Source organism: Microtus ochrogaster, chromosome 22 (assembly GCF_000317375.1).
Source record: "Microtus ochrogaster isolate Prairie Vole_2 chromosome 22, MicOch1.0, whole genome shotgun sequence".
Taxonomy (NCBI): Eukaryota; Metazoa; Chordata; class Mammalia; order Rodentia; family Cricetidae; genus Microtus; species Microtus ochrogaster.
Window position 1 is genome coordinate 10,475,989 of NC_022023.1, and position 20,557 is coordinate 10,496,545.

The window sequence follows — 20,557 nt, forward strand, 5'->3', positions numbered from 1 at the left end:
AGGAAGGAAGGAAGGAAGGAAGAAAGAAAGAAAGAAAGAAAGAAAGAAAGAAAGAAAGAAAGAAAGAAAGAAAGAAAGAAAGAAAAGTCTATCAGAACAACTTCTTTCTGGATCCCAAGGCATTTCCTAGAGTCACAGAAAAGGCCCCTTCTTAACAGCCCTCCCAGGGTAAGCTAGATGTTAGCAGGCTTCCAACTGAGCTAAGAGGGCCCAGTTCTTTGTGGCATGAGTTTTTAAAGCAGCCCTGGAAACAACTTCAAAGCTCTCTCAGAAGCTCACAGTGGTGTGATTAGGACTCAACTAGGCACCCTCTCTTACTAGGTATAAGAAACTAATTGGCAAAGCAGGCTTAACTCTAAAAAGGCTGGGTGAACTGACAAGGCATGGGATGGGAGAGTGAGATGGAGGAGGCGGGAGAAGAGAGAAGGGAGGAAGATAATACGAGCACACATTTGCAGGTATCTACTGTGCATACAGAAAACGCAGAGAAGAGACCCACATCACAACTGCAAAACTCATGACCCGGACGAGCACCAAGTGCGTGAATCACAACGTTTTCACTGTCAACGCTCTAAAATTTAAGAACTGAGACTACAAACAGTACTGTTTCAAAACAAGGCACCAAGTGCTATTTCTGCACAATCTATTTCTCTATTTCTGTACAATCTATTTCTCTATTTCTTATAGTATTTCCAAAATATTCTAATAGTTGCTGAAAAAAAGACTGAGCTGCCCTTTGCTTCCTAGCATTCAAGCCCAGACAACCTCTTTCCCGGGCTTTTCCATGTCAGTGTACACAGACACTTCCAACTTCATCTCACCACCACCTTTCCCCTAAATCAAATTGCATTTCTGGCTGCCAACTGACTGCTTCTACCCTCACATTGTTAATTTCTCTGTGAACTGAAGCCTACAATTCTATCTTTCTCCTAGAATACAACAACAGTAACATGTTTCATTTAGTACTAAAAACAATGATTTGAAGTATAACTTCACTTTTATAAATTTTTATAAGCAACTGAGGCTCTTGCTATATAATATAACCTTAATATAAACTGATAACAAGTAAAATACACTTTTCTAGGGAAAAACTGATGACTGCATTAACTCTTACAAAATTCTAGGTAAGCACTGAAACAATTTCTTTAAAATAAAACTCAAAAAAGGCAACCTATAGAGAAATAAAATATATTTACTTTCTAGGTTTTAAAGTTGTATACACACACACTCACACACACACACACATACACATACACACACACACACACACACACACACACAAAGCAAAAACAACTGCTTTGAAAATGTCCCTAGGCTTGGGAGACTAAAGGACTAAAACGTGGTGGAGGAACAGAGCTCAGTGGTGGACAAAGACAAGGCCCTAGATCAATTCCTAGATGGCAGGAACAGAGGACCTTGGAAATTTGAAGAGAACCAACCAGGCACAGTTGCTGCACGTGCATACACAGCTCTCAACACCAACCCTACAGAACTATTTCCCAGTATAATAAACCTTATCACCTAAGAAACAATGGGGGAAAAAAATCAACAGATTTCACACAGTTTAATTACGTAAAAAAAAAAATCACATCACATATAAGACTGATTTTTCTTCTTCAGCCATATGGGAATATAGGAGCAGTAATATAGGAGCAGTAAGAGCCCATTAAGGAAAACCTATTATCTTCAGATGAAAAGAATAAAACCTCTGGTGAGGCTGGAGACCTAGCCTTGTGGGAGGGCAGGTCAATGACCTAGGTAAGAGGCCACCCCTCAGGAAGGCAGAAGCATCCCTAGGAAAGTGCTTTCACTTTAAGCTAAACACAAGAATTCCATTTTTAATGAGCTAAATGTATTGTCCTTCCCAGAATTCCCTCCCTAGAATGCAGTCCCTACAAATAAATAGCCAAGAGGTTCTGTGGGTCAGTCCATCTTACAGACACAATTGTCCCTTCTTCTCATTAGTCTTCCTTCGGACGCTGGCCAGAGCAGAAGTATGTTTTCTCTGATACTTTGGGCTTCTTCACTCTTTCTCCAATGTTCAGCTTCTTTGCATATGTGGCTGCAGTCTGCTATATGGCTCCATATCCACTTAAACTAAACCGAGTGGTCTTCTCAATTCTTCTCCATCTCCCTCCTAGGAGCTGCCGAGATTTACAGCTTGCTTAACCTGGAATTTTTCTTTTAAACTCAATAAAATTTTCCTCAAACTTCCTTCTCAGTCTGTCCTTAAATCCTTTCATTAATGAGTAAAGGGGAAGGAACCCTGTTGCCATATAGGACTCCAGTGAGATTCTCAAAAATTCCGGTAGCAACAGTAGTTAAAAAGAAGATAAAGTATTGGTTGCTTTTAAAGCAACAAACAACAACAAACCACTTCAACTAATATTTGAAGTAGACCATACACAATAACACTGGAAATCTCATGTGACTAACTAGTGACCAAGACTGAAACAAATGCAAAAAGCCCTCTTAAATATACATGCAAACGCTTTTTTAAAAATCACCCATGAAAAGTGAGCATAAAAAGACCACTATGGTACCAATGACAGCGTAGCATCACTGAACTTCCAGACAACCACTCTTCATGTCCTCATATGCTACACTGCTTCGGTCCTTAACATCTGGATTGCGGTATCACTGTGTCAACTCCTGTTATTGCTGTAGAAGATGAATGATTAGAACTTACATATCCCATAATCAGCTTCTAAACTGAACCTACAAAGGTTTCTGCATTTTGTGAGGTAGTGAAGAATTAACATTGAGAAGCTGAAAAGTTAGAGACCTAGATGACAGAAATATAATAAAGAAAATGAAATCAAAGTCTTATAGTGGTCTAATAATACAAAGGAAGAAAAAACACACAAAAAATAATAATCAAATAGGAGATCTAACCTACTCCACCAAAAAATAAACCAAATGTTAAGGAATTGAGTAATCTAATTAAAAGAAGGGTCTCTCTACTCCTCAAGCAGTCCTGTATGCATAGGGTCCTGCAGGATGGATGGCAACTGAGGGGGCTTCTTTTTAAAAAAAAAAACTGTTCGATATAGTGTAACCCATGACAAACAATGAAGAATTAGGAAGGCAATGTCAAGTTAAATATCCTCACATTTATAAAATTAATATTTATTACAGAAGTAAAATATCATTTCTGCATTGCATTTTGCTGACACTTTTTGTAATTTTTCTCTCTTCATACATTAGATACTGCATTTTAAAGAATGTCATTTATTTTTAATTGATGTTTCTTAATAAAACTCCATGAGTTGACCATGAAAAAAAAAGTCAAGAACTAACAGAATAAATACTGTTCAAAAATTCAACTACTAAATGCTATCTGGAAAACAAAACTTTAACACAAAAATACAGATTCTCAAAATTAAATTTAAAAACACAGACCAGGCTGGGTGGTGGTGGCGCATGCCTTTAATCCCAGCACTCGGGAGGCAGAGGCAGGTGGATCTCTGTGAGTTCGAGACCAGCCTGGTCTAGAGAGCTAGTTCCCGGACAGGCTCCAAAACCACAGAGAAACCCTGTCCCGAAAAACCAAAAAAAAAAAAAAAAAACCATAGATCATACATACAGTTTGGGGGGCAGCATAGACCATACATACAGTATTTGAGGGCGGCAGCAGCTATGTTAGCATGACTGGAAATGCTATGCAGACTCTTTATAGCTAGGAAAGACACTTTGCAACAAGAAAACTAGCTGTGCTGCAGGAAATTCTTGACGCTGACAATACCATGCCTGAGAAAAACATGCCAAGAGGCGATATGGACCAACCGCTGGAGAAACTCATCTAGAGACAGAGTAGACAATCTCCAGCCACAGCTGGAGGTCTTACATTTTTCTCAGCAAATGATAAACTTAGACCAATGAATTTGACCAGAAATGGTTCACCGGTTTTCAACAAAGACTAGCTGTCCCAGGTAGATACTTTGCACTACCCAGAGACTGACCCAAAAGGTGAGGAAGAAGAAAGTGACAATAGCATGTATGGGCTAATGCACAGGACCATCTTCCCCATGAACCGCTCTTCAGTATGAAAACCTGTAATATTGCCAAGAAATTCAGCTACAGATAACATTATCTACACCCCTGACCTCATTCATAGGTTAAAAAAACCCACTCTAAACAAGCCAAAGAAAAGCCACATGAACATATTAATTGATATAGAAAAGCCATGCAGCAAAACTATCTATTCACGATAAAGGTCCACAGTATATCGGACTTAGTGTGAACTTTATACAGCTGATGATGCGCAGATGACAGCTCACGCGTCACAGCTGATTGTAAAAGACAGTGCCATCTGCTAGCGTCAGGACCAGGGCTAAGAGACTGTACACGGTAAGACAAGAAGGATGACACAAAACGCAAACTGGATGAGAAATAAAGCTTGCCCATCATCTCCTGCAGACATTTCCAAGGGTTGTACCAGTGACTCCCAGAACACATGAGTCATGATCAGGTCCAAGGTCAGTGTCATTTAAATGCAGTAGCAATAAGCATACAAAGGATGAGATGCAAAACATTAGATTCTTGGACTTCCGGTCACACACAGAAATGAACTCAAAATAGACAAAAGCTATAAATAAAGATCTTAAAGAAAACAGGAGCAAATCTTTGGGTGGTAAGTGTTTCTTAAATATGACACCAAAAGCACAATCAGTAAAAGTTTACTAAAAAAGAGACTGCCGTGGTGGGTACATCTGTACTTCCAGCACTCAGGAAACTGAGGAAAAACAATCACAAGTTCAAGACCAGCCTGGTATTCACAGTGAGTTCAAAGTAAGCCTTGACTGTACAGGGATATGCTGTCAAAAAAATAAATAAATAAAAATAAATAAATAAATAAATAAAATAAATTAAAAAGGATGAATTGGCCTTAATCAAAATATTTTTATGTTCTGAAAGATATGACCAAGAAAGTAGTGAAACAAATACAATTCTAACCGTAAGAGACTTGCATACAAAATATCTAAAAAGAGTTGCAACTCAATAGCTAAAAAGTAATCCAATGACAAAATATTTTTTGTTTTTATTCTTCTCTCAAATTACATCCTGACCATAGTTTTTTCCTTCCTCCCCTGCCCCCAGTCTCTCCCTCTCACCTCCTCTCTTTCCCAGACCAACCTCTCATCCACCTCCCCTCAGACAAGAACAGGCCTCCTAGGGATATCAATCAAAGGCACAGTAGAGCAAGTTACAATAAGGCAGGGTACATACCATCACATCAAGGCTGGATGAAGCAACCCAGTAGAAGAAAAAGGGTCCCACAAGAGGGCAAAAGGGTTAGTGACCACCCCCTCCCCACTGTCAGGAAGCCCACAAGAACAGCAAGCTACTCAGCCATAATGTATTTGCAGAGGATCTAGGTCAGACCCCTACAGGCTCCCTGATCTCTGTGAGCTCCCAAGAGTCCTAGTCAATTGATTCTGTGGGTTGTGTTCTTGTGGAGTCCCCTTCCCCTCTGGCTCCTCAGATCCTTCCTCCCCCCTCCTCCACAGGACTCCCTGAGCTCTGCCTAATATTTGGCTGTGGGTCTGCATCTGCTCCCATCAGTTGCTGGATGAAGTCTCTCTGGTCTCTGATGAGGGTTCTGCTTAGCTCCAGTTCTGGAATTCTGCATGCAGGACAAACCATAGGTGGGAGGTTACATTTCTGGGTTGGGGTCTGAACAACTCCACTTCAGGCCTTGTCTGATTACAGAGATGGCTGGTTCAGACTCAGTGTCTCCAATGCCAGGAATCTTTGCTAAGGTTACTCTCACAGATTTCATGGATTTTCCATTGCACTGGGTTTCTACCTCATCCCAGAAATGCCCCCCAATTCAAGTTGCTTCTCCCAGTATTTTCTCCCTCCCCCCCACCTCCCACCCCTTACTCCCACCGCCATCTGATCTCTCCTGTTCCAACCCTATCTGCCTCCAGTCCACTCAAAAAGAATCTATCCCATTTCCTCTTCCCAGAGAGACTCTTTCATCCCCTCCCCCCCCGCCCTTAAGTCCTCCTTGTTACTTAGCCTCTTGGGGTCTGTGTTCCATAGCACGGTTATCTTTTACTTTACAGCTAATATCCACTTGTAAGTGAATACATTCCATGTTTGTCTTTCTTGGTCTGATTACCTCACTCAGGATGATTTTTTCCTATTCCCATCCATTTTGCCTTCAGATTTCCTGATGTCATTGTTTTTAATAGTTAAGTAATAATGCATTTTGTCTTTATCTGTTCTTTGGTTGAGAAACATCTAGGTTGTTTATAGGTTCTGGCTATTATGAAAAAAGCTGCTATCAACACAGTTAAGCAAGTGTCCTTGTGGAAGGAGAGAACGTGTATATGCCCAGGGGTGGTACAGCTGGGTCTTGAAGTAGGTGGATTCTCAGTTTTCTGAGAAACCGCCATATTGATCTCCAAAGTAGCTTTACAAGCCTGCACTCCCACCAGCAGGATAGAAGCTACACATCAAAAGAAGTCTGGTATCACTAGCCATCTGGGAAATGCAAATCCAAGTCAATCTGAGACACCACCTCACACTACCCAGAAAACCCTATACTCCTGGAGGGAAGTGAAAACAACAGCTACTTTAACAAACAACTCGCAGTTCCTCAAAAGGTTAAACATGACACCAGCTAAGCCAGCAATTCCACAGCTAGGTTCATTAGGCAGAGAAATGAAAAGATGAAATCCATACAGAAATGTACACAAAACTAAGGCAGCATCACTCACAACTGGAAGCCAAAGGATATGAAACCATTGCATGGGTTTTCCAAGTGCAACAAGCAGCAAAGCAGCACTGTACACAAGATCCTGAAATTCAAGCCATCGGCTGGACAAACAGGATCACTCACCAATGATCGCATGCTATGGAACAGTCCTCTACACTGTGTGAACATGTGTCGCTGTGATTGGCTTAATTAAAAGCTGAAGAGCCAATAGCAAGGCAGGAGGCATAGCAGCGACTTCTGGCAAAGCAGGGTGTGGGAGAAGAAAGGGAGTCACCAGCCAGACCAGGAATAACTAGGATGGGCATAAGGGAGATGAGGTCACTAGTGCATGGGGGAGTGTGCCTTTAATTCCAGTGCTCAAGTGGCAGAAGCAGAAGCAGGCGGATCTCCATGAGTTCGAGACCATCCTGGTCTGCAGAATTAGTTCCTAGACAGGCAGGGCTACACTGGGAAACTGTGTCTCAAAAAGAAACAAACAAACAAACAAGTGGGGTGAATTGAAGTTATCAGAGCTAGTTAGGAAACAAGCCTAAGCTAAGGCCAAGAGTTCATAATTAATAGTAAGTTCCCATGTCCTTGTTTGTGAGCTGACAGCCCAAAAAGGAAAGTCTAACTACAACCACATACTGTGTGACCCTACTGACATGAAACCAGCAGAGAAGAAAGTATGTAGACATGAAACTGACTGGTGACTGCTAGGCCAGTGAAGAATGGTTATGAGTGAGCAAAGGGGCTTCCCTGGAGGCAAAACTCAGTTCCTGGAATGGACCATGGTGAGGACTAAAGAACTCTACAAAGACACTTGAACCCACGACTCCTTTAAGAGGACAAACAAAACTCATACTAAGAACACTACAAGTGGTCTGAAACAGGGTGAGTTAGCTACGTCTTGCTAATGACAAACGGTGATGAAAGAAATTTCAAAGAATCAAAATAGATGGAGAATAATACCAAGTCATGGATAGAATAACAACAGAATGAATAAATCATAAACACACACCAGTATATCTCCATAATGGAACACTAAGCAATAGAAAAGGAATGAACTAGTGATGTATGGAACATCTTGTTGATCTGTGGATCAACAGCAGGATGCTTAGTTTAAAAAAAAAAAATGGCCTGTGTTAAAACAGGACACTTCCACGACTCCATTTCTGCAACTCTCCAAGTCCTCAACATGAGGTAAACAAGTGCAGAACAGATTTTTCTGGTCCTAGGGGGTAGGCGATCTTTGTGGTGACAAAACCATGTAATGTATAGACAGCAATGGGATTAAACAAGTCAACTCGTGAGGACGAGCTGCTCAGAACCGTACACATACACAGGAGTGCAGTAAAAATAGGAACACTGAGTTCTACGGGAAGTGACACCAATGTGCACTTCCCAGTTTCACATTAGGTGCAGCGAGAGGAAGAGAGGGCAGAAGCACCCCGAGCCTACCAGCTTTTCAACATTAAAGGATAAACACAAATGGGGCATACAGTACCTCACTGAAGATAATAAGCACAATTAAAGAGCAAAAAGGGTAGTGATATCAATAAAAGGCATAAGTGATACCAATAAATATATTAGTTAAAATACAAAGATTTTCAAATTGGTTCACCAAACAAAATGAGAGGCACACAGACTATTTCAAAAATGTTAAGAGATACTAAGAAGAGACAAAAATAATTCTGTTTGTGATGTATAAAACAACAAAGAATTCAAACCGCAAGGAATAAAAACATTTATTGTATGTTTGTTTGTTTGTTTATCTATTTACTTGGCGTGGACTTAACAACATTGCCCTGGCTGACCTGAAACTCACTGTGCAGACCAGTCTGGCCTCAAACTCAGAGTGCTCACTCCTTGTGCCTCTGCCTCCCCGTGTTGGAAGTACAGGTGTGTGCCACTATGGCAAATCCGAAGACTCTACCTCCAGGTGAAGATAGAATCTAAACAATGTAATTACCAGCACAGAACTTAGAAACACCTTTCAACCCTAATAATAGAGCATGGATTTTTCAAGTTTTCATAAAATGATTTTTTAAAAAACATGGGCATAAATTAAGCTCCACAGAAAACCTTACTAGGTTACAGACAGGAAACACAACCAAGAGCACTCTCCAGCAAGAAAGCAATAAGACAATATTAACAGCATTGACCCTATTAGTATTTAGACTTGCTGTAAAATAATTCCTTACCCCAAAAAAAGTAACACAGACTATGATGGAGGAATTTCCAGAAAAGGACATTAATTAACCTACTATAATCATAATCTACATAATAATTGCAGCAGTGATAAGGATATCGAAGCCTTGAATACTAACAGTAACACAACCTTGAAGACTGAAGAAACGCATTATCAAAGAATAATGCTATCCACAAAAGCAAGCAGTGACTCCTAGTACCTTAAAACCTTTGTGGTTATGAGGGGAAATGGCCTGAGGAAGTTTCAGATAAATGGCCCTAAGGTCCACAACATGCTTCCCCATGCCACATACCTACACACATGCACTCAGATACAGATGAAGTAAAACTGTGAACTGCTAACTGTTGACTCTGGAGGTTAGGTGCGAACTCATGTCACCAGTTCCTGCTGAAATGGTCAGATAACTACATAAACATAATCCTACTGAAGTGCTAACGGCCAATGGTGCCACAGTGACTAGAAGGTACTTATAGAGAAAGGTATGTCATTATCTTCTGAACATGTTTTCAAAAGTAATTCATTTTAAAAAGTAATTCAAGATGCCACGAGCAGAATAACTCTCTCATTACTTACAGGCAAATAAAAAAAAATGTTTACCACACGCATAACATAACTGTGTTGTTCTAATTATTTTTCCATGTATTACCTAGATTATCTGAAAGCATGACAGACTACGATTACTTCCATTTTCAGATAAAGAATAAGGCAGAGGTGACATAGTTAGCGGTAGCACCAGACTATGAATCCAGAGGGCGGCTCTCAAGTCCCCACCTGAGCTCTGGGCTGTGCTACCCTGTAAATTCTCAGGATTACAACATCCACGAGGCCTCTGAGTTTAGCAATACGTGCGATGATACTCTTACAAAAAACCTTGAACCCCAATTATCCTCTGACTCAACAACTTACACAACATTCTACGGAGGCTATGAATGAGTTCGCATGGAAAATTCTATGTGAATAACAATGAAGAAAAGGGTTCACCAGATTCTTTCAGAGGGCAATGGCCATGAGGGTTAGTCAACCAGCCTTTAGCAGGGACCAGAAAACTCACTGACTTTCTTAGGTATGGCATGGGTGCTATGCAGAGAAGGAAACGGGCTTACACTGGAATTTGCATATGCATGCTTTCATTAGGCTGAACTTTCTATTACTTAATTAAAAAGAAACTGGTATTTCTGTTATCTATTTTCATATTTATATTTCATTATTTTTGTACTGCATATTGATAATGTCCTTATATTTATTTTATAGACAACGAATACAATTTTCACATACAATTTCAGTCAAATAGCTGCATAACAGAAAAAATATGTTGGAAAAGATTTCTCATCTCTGTGCAATAATAAATAATAAGCAAAAATAAAATCAAAGCCTCTCGGGTAGCTAATTCTATTAAACATGTAGCTATGTAAGAGTTACCTGCTTTTCCTTTCAATCAGAATGGCCACATAAGAGGCTGGGAGAGCAGCACCAAAGCCTGGAGTCCAGGAGTAGAATTTTCCAAGTAGCTTCCTGAAATTCAAATTCGGGATTTTTGTATGAACTTCCTAGTTGGTCATTTCAGCCCTTACCCACAGAAGCTTCTCCTCCCCACCCACCTTCTGTCCAAGTATTCCACAGTACCCCAAATTCACCATGTTTCAGACCAGACTAGCTGTCTCTCTGCCAGCGCTATGCAGGACTCAGAGCAAGTTTGCAGACACTGCCAGTGTTCTTGTTGCTGTTTGGCTTGAATCTGGTTTAGTATCCCATAATGTCCTTTAGCTCACCATGGAACCCAGGAGAGCCTCTGTCTCCAAGCTGACCTCCTGCCTCCTCTCCTGGACTGTGTGGGCCACGCACCTGACTCACAAGCGTTATGTAAGATAGACTGCTTCTACCTTTACAACCCTCATGTTTTCTTACAGAGGTGCCAAGGTATTCTACAATGTTTAGGTTTACGTGGATACCATTTCTTATTTACTAGCACTGTAGAGTACCCAAAATATTACAGATAGCTTAAACGGATTATGTTTACAAAGGGACATTAGAAATGTATCGTTTTGAGAGAGGGTCTCACTTTGTAGCTCTGGTTAGCCTGGAACTCACTTATGTAGTCCAGGCTGGCCTTGAACTCTTCAACCACCCGTATGCTAAGATTAAAGCCATGCACTACCATTCCCTGACTTAGTTATGTTTTTCTTTCAAACAGTTATGCTCCTAAGAAAGAGAGAACCAGCCTCTAAATATTAGAAATGACCTAAACAAAATTGATCAGTGGTAAACTAATATATGGTAGGAAGGGGTGTGTGTGTGTGTGTGTGTGTGTATACACACACACACACACATATGGAGAGGTGTGAAGTCAGGCGGAGATAGAAAGAGAAGGATCAAGAATCTGAGAAATGATCTTCTTAATTGAAGTCTGGGTTTTTTAAACTGCCATGAACACTTATGAGACATTAAAAACCTTTTGCCTGAAAGCCTACAGAGAGGTTTTCCTTACAGGATCTACCAAGCAACTGAGGAAAAGAGACTCAGGAAGACAGCTCCAGGGAGAACACTGACATTATCTTACTGTTAAGTACATTATGCTTCCCCCGTTTAGCCAGGCAGTCCACGGAAGAGTGTGCTGCCACAGCAGCCTCCAGGGCAGTCCCTACCTGGAGATCTACTAAGTCTTGGCACCGCAGAGACCACAGGCCCAAGCTCCTTACACACATGTCCAAGTCAATTTCAAGATGCAATCTGTTCCATAGCATGAAACCTTACTGGTTACTGCCTCCGCTATGTGAAGTTTATAAATGCTAGCGCTCCAAGGGAAAAAAGTCTAGAAGAGCATTTGACAATTATATGCTTAATTCTGACTAAAATACAACTACCTGAGGCAACACAAAGATGAGGATAACATGAAGTGACTTTTAACTTGACAGATATAAACGTTGGCTTCCAACAGCAATGGGGGGTTGCTAATAACAGCACTCAATGTGGACCACAGGAAGCACAGGTATGGAACACGAGTCTGAATCAGGACACTGTCCAGCAGGAGGAGACTCCAGACGGCAGTTTATTTACCCGTCAAGGCACAACCGTATCTTTTATGGCCCCAGCCTTATAGACAGTGAATTTCTGAATTTCTGGTCTTTCCTGAATTCTGATTCTGATTCTGATCAGAAATCCTGACCAACAATCTCAGAATTACAGTAGGCTTCAGAAAATGAATGCTATATTGAGGTGCTTTTGCTGCATAATCATGCCAGTAATTTGAAATTTACATCATGAGGCCAAGGCGCTCCTGTTTTGACAAATTTTCTTGCAGGTAGATGTTATTTCACAGACTAAGCTAGAAAGAGAGCAATGTGAAGGACAATTATGAAACAGCTCTGTCGCAGTAGGTTTGAATGATGAAAGACCCCCAGACTCACACATTCAGGTATCTGGTTCCCAGCTGTACCATTTGGAGTGTTTGGGAAGGGTTCAGAGGGGTGGCCTTATACGGACAGTTGTGTCACAGGGGTGGAAGGGGTGGGGGATGGCTTTGAGGTTCAGAAAGCCCACGCCAGGCCTAGTCTCCTCTCTTATCTCTCTTCCTCCCACTCTCCCTTCTTCTTTCTCCTCCTCCTCTTCCCTAACCATTTGTGGATCAGGAGGACCAGGATGTGTGTTCTCAGCTAAGGATCCAGCGCCATGTCTGCCGCAGCCATGCTCCCTGCCATAAGGACCATGGACCTCTGAAACTGTATGCAAGCCACCAATTAAATGTCTTTGTAAGTTGACCCAGTCATGGTGTTTCTTCACAGCAACAGAACAGTGACTCAGATAGTTAACAAGAACTGGTGATTGTGAGCACCAACCTTAAAACACAGAAGAAAGTAATGTACAAGGCCCCGTTAGCAGTCAGGAAGGAGGCGGACTGGAGGATCTCAGGGAACAGCTTGTACAGGTAGTACTCCAGCTTCCGCTTCCGGAGAACGGCTGCAATCTGGAAAAAGAGACGCTCTGTTATTGAAGCCAACCACGGAGGTTCACTCAGTAGTGGAAGCTACTGAGTAAGAGCATATGCTAAGGACTAAAAGGAACGACGCCATTTTCCTGGCTCCTCTGTACAAACAAAGCTTTAGGACAGATGTTCGCATTCACCTAAGTTGAAAATATTGACAGCTTTCGTCACGTGACAGTCAGCTCCGGGACAGGCACATGGTGGGTGAGCTGCGGGGCAGGTACATGTAATAAAATAAAAGTAATAATAAAAATAATTACAGCATGCTCACAGGATGAGTCAGCTCCCGGGAAGGTACGTGTCAAGCCATAAAAGCAGTTTTCAAATGAAAAGCATACTTTCAAAAAGAACAGGTAAAACTGCATGTTGCAGAGAAGCGCCTTTAACTGCTCCCGACCCAGCATCCTCGGAGCACCTCAGTGAAGGACACCAAAGGCAATGACTCGGGGATTCGCACAGAAGCTGGGAGGGATAAAGGAGAGGCATTTAAAACGCAACAATTAATGGCTTCTGGCATTCTAGGGCCCTGAAAGGAAAAAAAAAAAAAAACTCGAGACGTTAATGATGTGCCAACACGCTGAGTCAGAGGATGAAGGCTCTTGCTCTGAATCCTGACCTGAGTTCCGGCCCCAGAACCCATATGGGAGAAAGAGAGAGCCTACTCCAACAAGCTGTGCTCTGATGATGTCACTGGAAAGCCCTAAATGTTACAGACATTTACAAATTAAAAACCTGTCAGTGACTCAACTTTCAATTTTATTTATTTATTTTTTTATTTATTTATTTTTTTTTTTTTGGTTTTTCGAGACAGGGTTTCTCTGTGGTTTTGGAGCCTGTCCTGGAACTAGCTCTTGTAGACCAGGCTGGTCTCGAACTCACAGAGATCCGCCTGCCTCTGCCTCCTGAGTGCTGGGATTAAAGGCGTGCGCCACCACCGCCCGGCTCAACTTTCAATTTTAAAATGAAAAATATTAACCTTCTTGATTCAGCTCTTAATTTTAAATTGAAAACATATTTGTTTGTTTGTTTGTTTGGGTTCTGATAAATTTTAAATTTAAAAAGATGATTTCTAGATTAAATTAAAACCACCAAAACCCTGGAATAGTGAGATAATACAAATATCAAGATATGAGTCTACTCAGTGAACACAATATTAATGTTATAGGGAATAAAGTAAAAAAAAATCGTAATATGCTCCGGATAGGGATCTAACTGTAAGAAAGATCCCATGTGGGCACTCTAAAGCACACAGCCGCGGAGGGTGACACTGGGTAGGCCATAGGTTCAGGGACTGAACTGGTAATAACAGGATCTTCCCGGGTGAGCAGGAATCCTTGTCCACAGTTGTGAAACGGCACCAAAGGACAAAGGTTAGAACAGCAGGATAGAGACCTGGAGAGGAGCTGAAAGAAAGGAAAGAACGTGGAGAGGAGGAAGGCTGCAAGCCTCTCCAGTCAGCCCAAATCTTCCTGAGGTAACACCGCCTGACGTCGGAAGCCAGCAAAACCGATGGCCTCTTCTAAGGTCATTTCATGCTTAAGGTCTCTGAAATTGACCGTCTCTCCTTTACAATTCAACAGCCGTGCATATAAAGAAACACGAAACAGAAGGAAACAGAAGGCCCAGTCCTACCTTCAAGGAATAGAAAAGTTGGGGGGGGGGGGGATGGGGATAACCGTAATATGACAAACCATAATATGACAGTGTGCTACTCCTAGCCCAGAGAAAGAAGGTGCTGCTGCTGATAACACCTGACCAACAAACAAGAGACTTGCCATTCGTCAGTTTCTGGTCACTGGGACAAGGCACCTGAGGTAAACAGCTTGCCAGGAAAAGGGTTTGGAGCCCGCTGTTTCGAGGGTCTCTGCCCATGAGCCCGTGTGCTTTTGTGTGTGGTAAGGCAATGTATCAGAGTAGGAACACATGGCAGTCAGAAAGGGAGGGAGAGAAACAAGAAGGGGCAAAGGTTCCAATACCCTTCGATGGGCCCCAATGACCTAACTTCCTTTCACCTACCCTGCCACCAAGGCATCCTCCACCTCCCAATAGCACTACAGTCAGGGAACTAAGCCTTTAACACATGGGCCTTTGGGGATATTCAAAATCCAAACTACTATACATGTCACGTTCATGAATTAGATGTCAGTTCTCCCCGGTGTGAAATGAAGATTCAACACAATTTTATCATACCCCTTAGGAGATGTCCGAGAACATAGACAGTTCTATAATCTGCACAGAGAGCAAAGGAAAAAGAATTATTGTAAATAAAAATAAAGAAAATGCAAAAACAGTAGCTACTGAATCTGACTGCAATATTGACAATGCGGCAGATGAACAGAACAGAATCAGGAAATTTGTCCAAATACGCCTAATTTCTATAAAGGCACAAAAACAGTTACACGGAGGGAGGGCTTTTCAATAGACAGAGGTGAAAACAAGGGCCATCCACAAGACAGAAAGAGAGAGGGAGAGGGAACACTAACCTAGGTTTCACATTTTGTGAATGGGATGGCTTTGGGGTTAAAGTGCTTTCTCTGCAAGCATGAGGGTCAGAGTTCAGATCCTAGCACCCACATAAAAACTAGGAGCATCATTGTGTATCTGTAAACCCGGCTCGGAAAAGCAGAGACAGGCAGATCTCACAGGCCCCCCCGACTGCTGAAATGGAGTGCTTGGAATTCAATCAAAGGCGCTGTCTCAAGAAAGTCAAATGGAGACGTGACAGGGGATCACCTGACATTGACTGTATATGCACTGGTAAGAACTCTAGGTCTCTGTCTCTCTGTCTCTGTCTCTCTCTCTCTCTCACACACACACACTCACACCCACATGTACACACCTTACGAATCTTACAAATGCACACAACATACAATGACAAGAACAAATGCCAGCAACAATTCAAACCATCTGTGCACTCGGTTGCCATTTGTTGCAGGTAGAACTGTAACATGATAAAGATATCCTACTTGGACAGTGTGGCAGTTTGTTGAAAAACTAATCAAGCAACTGCCATCCGAGCAGTAATCGCTGTCCTGGGTATTTATTTATCTCTAAGAAATAAAAGTTCATGTTAACAAGACACTTGTGTACAAATGTTTGTAACAGCTTTGCTCATAATTGTTAAGTTATGAAAGCAGATGGTCTTCAACAGGTAAGTGCTTTAACAAACTGTGATATGTCCATGGAATAACTACTATCCAATAAGTAAAGAGGGGCCCAAACCCCTGCGCTCAGCCTTGGGCAGAGGAGCTTCTTACTGCATGCAGAGGCTGGTGGTTAATGCGGAACCCATTAACTGCTCAAACTGCTGAGAATAAGCAACTGTGAGCAGTTGGCCGTGCTGAACATCTATATATATCAATCTCCTCTCCCCACTAAGGTCCAAGAAACATCACGCTAGAAGGAGCCGAATGGCTACGAAAGGATGGAGAAGGGCGCTGGGTAAGTGGGTAAGGCTGGTCTCTGGACACAGCCTGGCTGTCACAAACAGGAGCTCACAGCGGCTGTTGTTGGTTGCCTGCACGAGACGGAAAAGCATTAAAAGGTCCAGCATAGAGAAGGAAGGGGCTGCTGGTGCTCCACTCTTAGCTGAGGGGCTGATGGCTGCTGAGGGAAAGGAGGGCTTTCTTTACGGTTGTGGATGACCACTGGCTAGTTGACCCACACACTTTGCATATGAACAGCGCTAACTGGGGTTAGTAAGCTTAAAAAAAAACTGTAAGAAATTGAATGGAAGTTGGAGGCATGGAGAAGAAGGGGAGCTGGATGGAGGAGTGGTATTTAACCAAGATATAGTGTATACATGTGTTTTTGGTGAGTTTTATGCCACCTTGACACAACCTAGAGTTATCAGAAAGGAGGAAACCTCAACAGAGAAAATGCCTCTATAAGATCTGTCTGTAGGTCATTTTCTTAATTAATGATGAATGGAAGAGGGCCCAGCCCATTGTGGGTGATGCCATCCCTGTACATCCTGAGTTCTGTACGAAAGCAGGCTGAGCAAGCCATAGGAAGCAAGCCAGTACGCAGCTCCCCTCCATGGCCTCTGAATCAGCTCCTGCCTCCAGGCTCCTGCCCTATTGGAGTTCCTGTCCCGACTTCCTTCAGTGAGGGCCTACAGTGTGCAACTGTGAGCCAAATAATCCCTTTCCTCCGCATCTTGATTTGGCCATGATGTTGCACGACAGCAAGAGGAACCCTAACTAATAAGTCATATATGAAATTTTCAAAACACAAATTTTTAAAAGGAAAAAGGACACAAAACAGCAATATGAAACAGCCTATGTTAAGAGAAAAGGGGCAATCTCAAAGGACCACACTCCGTATATACCCACACCTGCACGCCACGGTTCTGAAGACAAGTGTAGAAAGGAAGAATAACTTTCTGGCTGAGAGAAACTAAAGGGAGGGGGGAGACAGAAGTACAGCTATAAAAGGCCAAAGGCAAGGAGGCTTGCCCTAACAAAACCGTTGTCTTTATCTTAATGTATACTGGTGTTTTGCCTCTCAATAATCTTCACCAAGTGCATGCAGTGCCCCAGAAGGCCAGAAGAGGAAGTCAGATCCTCCAAAAATGGAGTTATAGATAGATGTGAGCCACCGTGTGTGTGCTAAGAATTAAACCCAGGTCTTCGGGAAGTACAGTCAGTGCTCTTATCACTGAACCCAGTCTCCAGCCCCTATGCAGTGTCTTTGGGTCTATGTCTCTAGACATTCGGGTGTGGTGTATGCACGTGTATGTGCCTATGTGCCTTTGGAAGCCAGAGGCTGATGCCTGAGGTCTCCCCTCATCTCTGTCTACCTTGTTTTGTGAGTCTCTCATTGAACCTGGAATCACAGATTCTGCAGTGACCCATAGTCCTCCTGTGTTTGCCTCCCAATCACTGAGATTACTAGTGCACAAAGCTCCGTGCACAGCAGTTTATGAGTGGTAACAACCCAAACTCAGGTGCTCACACCTTTTTTTTTTTTCACACAAGTTCTCACTATGTAGCTGTGGCTGTACTGAAACTCACCATGTAGACCAGGCTGGCCTCAAATTCACAGAGACCCTCCCAGCTGCCTCTGCCTCCCTGGTGCTGGGATTAAAGGTGTGCATCACTATATCCAGCTCAGGTACTCCTACTTAAGAGCTAAGCCCTCCAACTGATCCATCTCCCAGCTAATCGCCTGTCTTACAGCATCAATGGCAGTACTTTTACTGCCATCCTGTCTGGCAAGAAGATACCATCGGGAGAAAAATGGGTAAAACGCTCATGGGATCACTAATTATTTCTTCCAGCTGTTTCTGAATCTACTTTTACTTCAAAATAAGGAGTTCATTTTGTTTTCAAAAGTGTACTAAAAAAGCTCACACACACTTCACACTGCCGTAAGAGAAGTACTCAATGAAACACATACACCGAAATCATGAAAATGGAAAGACCAGACACAGTGCTGGTGAAGATGGGGCACAAATAAGGCCCTCACCCACTGCTGGTAGTACTGTCAAACTTGTACAGCTCCTGGTGAAAGTTGTTTGATAATGTGGACACCATCTAATCAGACATCTACTCTTATGACCCAGTAATTCTACTCCTGAGTATAAGCCCAGAATATACAAAGTTCCTTTCCACCAAAAGATTATTCTCCAGCATCTGCAATCAATCACGAATACCAGTACAATCTAAATGTTCACTAACAGTAAAGTGAAGACATTTTACATTTGTATAATATTGGCAAAAAGTAAACTGTAGAGTCTGTTGACATAAAGAGAAAACCTGACGCAAAGCTCAAGAAATCGGGACTTTCCTCGTCACTGAGCTTACAGCCAGAGCTTACAGCCAGGTTCACAAGTAGCTGAGACACTGATACTCTGAGCAATCTATGACCAGGAGGAGCCTGGAGTTCAGACAGTGGGATTGCCTAAGGTTTACAGTGTGCAACATGACATTCTCGTTCTCCATACACAAAGTGTGAGCAGCTTAAAACACCGTCTAAGCAAGCGAAAGACCAGCAACTGCTAGCCTGGCAGTTACTTCTAAAACCTTCAAGATCAGATATGGCACCATCAAGCACCTTCAGAAGCATAACACGTCTTATCTCAACGCCCTGGCACAGGTCACATGCTCTCATCCAATAACTGCCAATTCCTTGTGAACTTTCCAGTGTTCATAAAGAAATTTAGCCGAAATAAGGTATAACACAAAATTATGGCTAAACTATATAGAAACATTCATACCTACCTAATGTTGTTTTAGAAGATTAATAATATCTAAAAGTAAGATATAAAAGAAAAAGACTGCAAAACAACAATAATATGTCAAATATTAAATGCTATGCATTGCTATCACTAAATGATGCACAAATTGCTAATTTAATTTTTCTCTTTTGCCATCACGTATTTCCGGCATTCTACATAAAATGTGTTATAATTTATGATAAGAGGGTGCGGACATAAGTAAGAGAGAGTAAGAATTATTTGTTATTAAAAATACAAGTAGAAAATACCAATAACCACCAAGATATAATACAAAATAATCATACTTCATTTTTAATCTCCACTCTACAACATTTATATGGAGGATTCTTGCTTACATATTTAGAGTTCAATTTCCTCACTTCTTAAATAAAGAGGTGAAGGGACTAGAGCAACGGCTCAAAGGTGAAGACCATTTGCTGCTCCTGTAGAAGTCCTGAGTTTGATTCTCAGGACCCACATCGGCAACTCACAACTATCTGTGACTCCAGTTCCAGAGGACCTAACTCCCTCCTCTGGCATCCAGTGGCACAAGAGATATACATCCACATAAGCACACATACAATAAAAATCTTTTTTAAAACCATAAATCAATCAATAATAAAGAGGCTAAATTAAATAAAACAGTAAGCCCATTTTCCACTTTAAATAGAAACTGGTGATATTTAAACAAATGACACTGGCAACATCGGGTATCAGCAGATATGGATACAACTAACAAAGTTCTCATACTACACACAAGAAGTGCTCTGAGATGGCTCTCAGACCTAAATTCTAACACCATAAAATATGAGAACATCTAAACCAGAAGTAAAATTACAATCATGTTTTAAGGAGCAGCGGCAGCATGAGTGAGCTCATGAAGGGCCAATGTGGTCAAGCCCAAGAGCACAAAGAACAGAGGAGAGACAAAATTGTGGGGCCGGGTCCCAGTGTTAAAGTTCCCCTCCTAGAGCTTGGCACTATAGATGCACAGCCCTCCAGCCCTCCGTGGGCCCACACTCCCAGGCTACATCACCTCAGGCATGGAAAGTCCCTTGCTAGTCATTTGGGACTCCCCACGTGATAAGCCCCATATATTTTCCACAGCAATAGTATACCAGTGTTGACATTGCAGTCCTTGACCATGGACTATGACAAATCTAATTGGCTCTCAAAGGGGCTAACTGCAGCCTTAGCCTAATTAGTACCAAGCTGTAAATTACCCTTCACTTTTATCCCAGCGACTGATCATTCCTCTCTTCTGAATAACTCTGTTTCTACATGCAACAAATCTAGTTTCTCTGAAAAAAATAAAACACTTCACAGTAATAGATTTTATGCTGTATGTACCCTTTACAGTAACAGACTTCATGCTGTATCTACTCTTTACAGATTTTATGCTGGACCTATTTTTTGCTTTTGTTTTTTTTTTTTTTTTTT

The 20,557-nt window shown here is 41.9% G+C and overlaps 1 protein-coding gene across 4 annotated transcripts in view; it reads right to left on the minus strand.

The window, feature by feature from the left end:
• The window catches only part of Tmem135 (transmembrane protein 135), a 224,526-nt gene that overhangs the window by 131,247 nt on the left and 72,722 nt on the right, over positions 1-20,557 (minus strand). For 2 of the 4 annotated variants that reach the window (XM_026784264.1, XM_005357620.3), the window contains exons 2-3: positions 12,752-12,879; positions 10,338-10,430 (exon numbers count right to left, since the gene is read on the minus strand). The exons of 1 other annotated variant lie outside the window; for it this stretch is intronic. Coding sequence is in view for 1 of the 3 variants with exons in the window: in XM_005357620.3 (XP_005357677.1) it covers positions 10,338-10,430; positions 12,752-12,879 (221 nt within the window). In the remaining 2 variants the exon portion in view is untranslated. The remainder of the gene's footprint in view (positions 1-10,337; positions 10,431-12,751; positions 12,880-20,557) is intronic. One more of the 4 variants, XM_026784262.1, reaches the window with a different exon arrangement.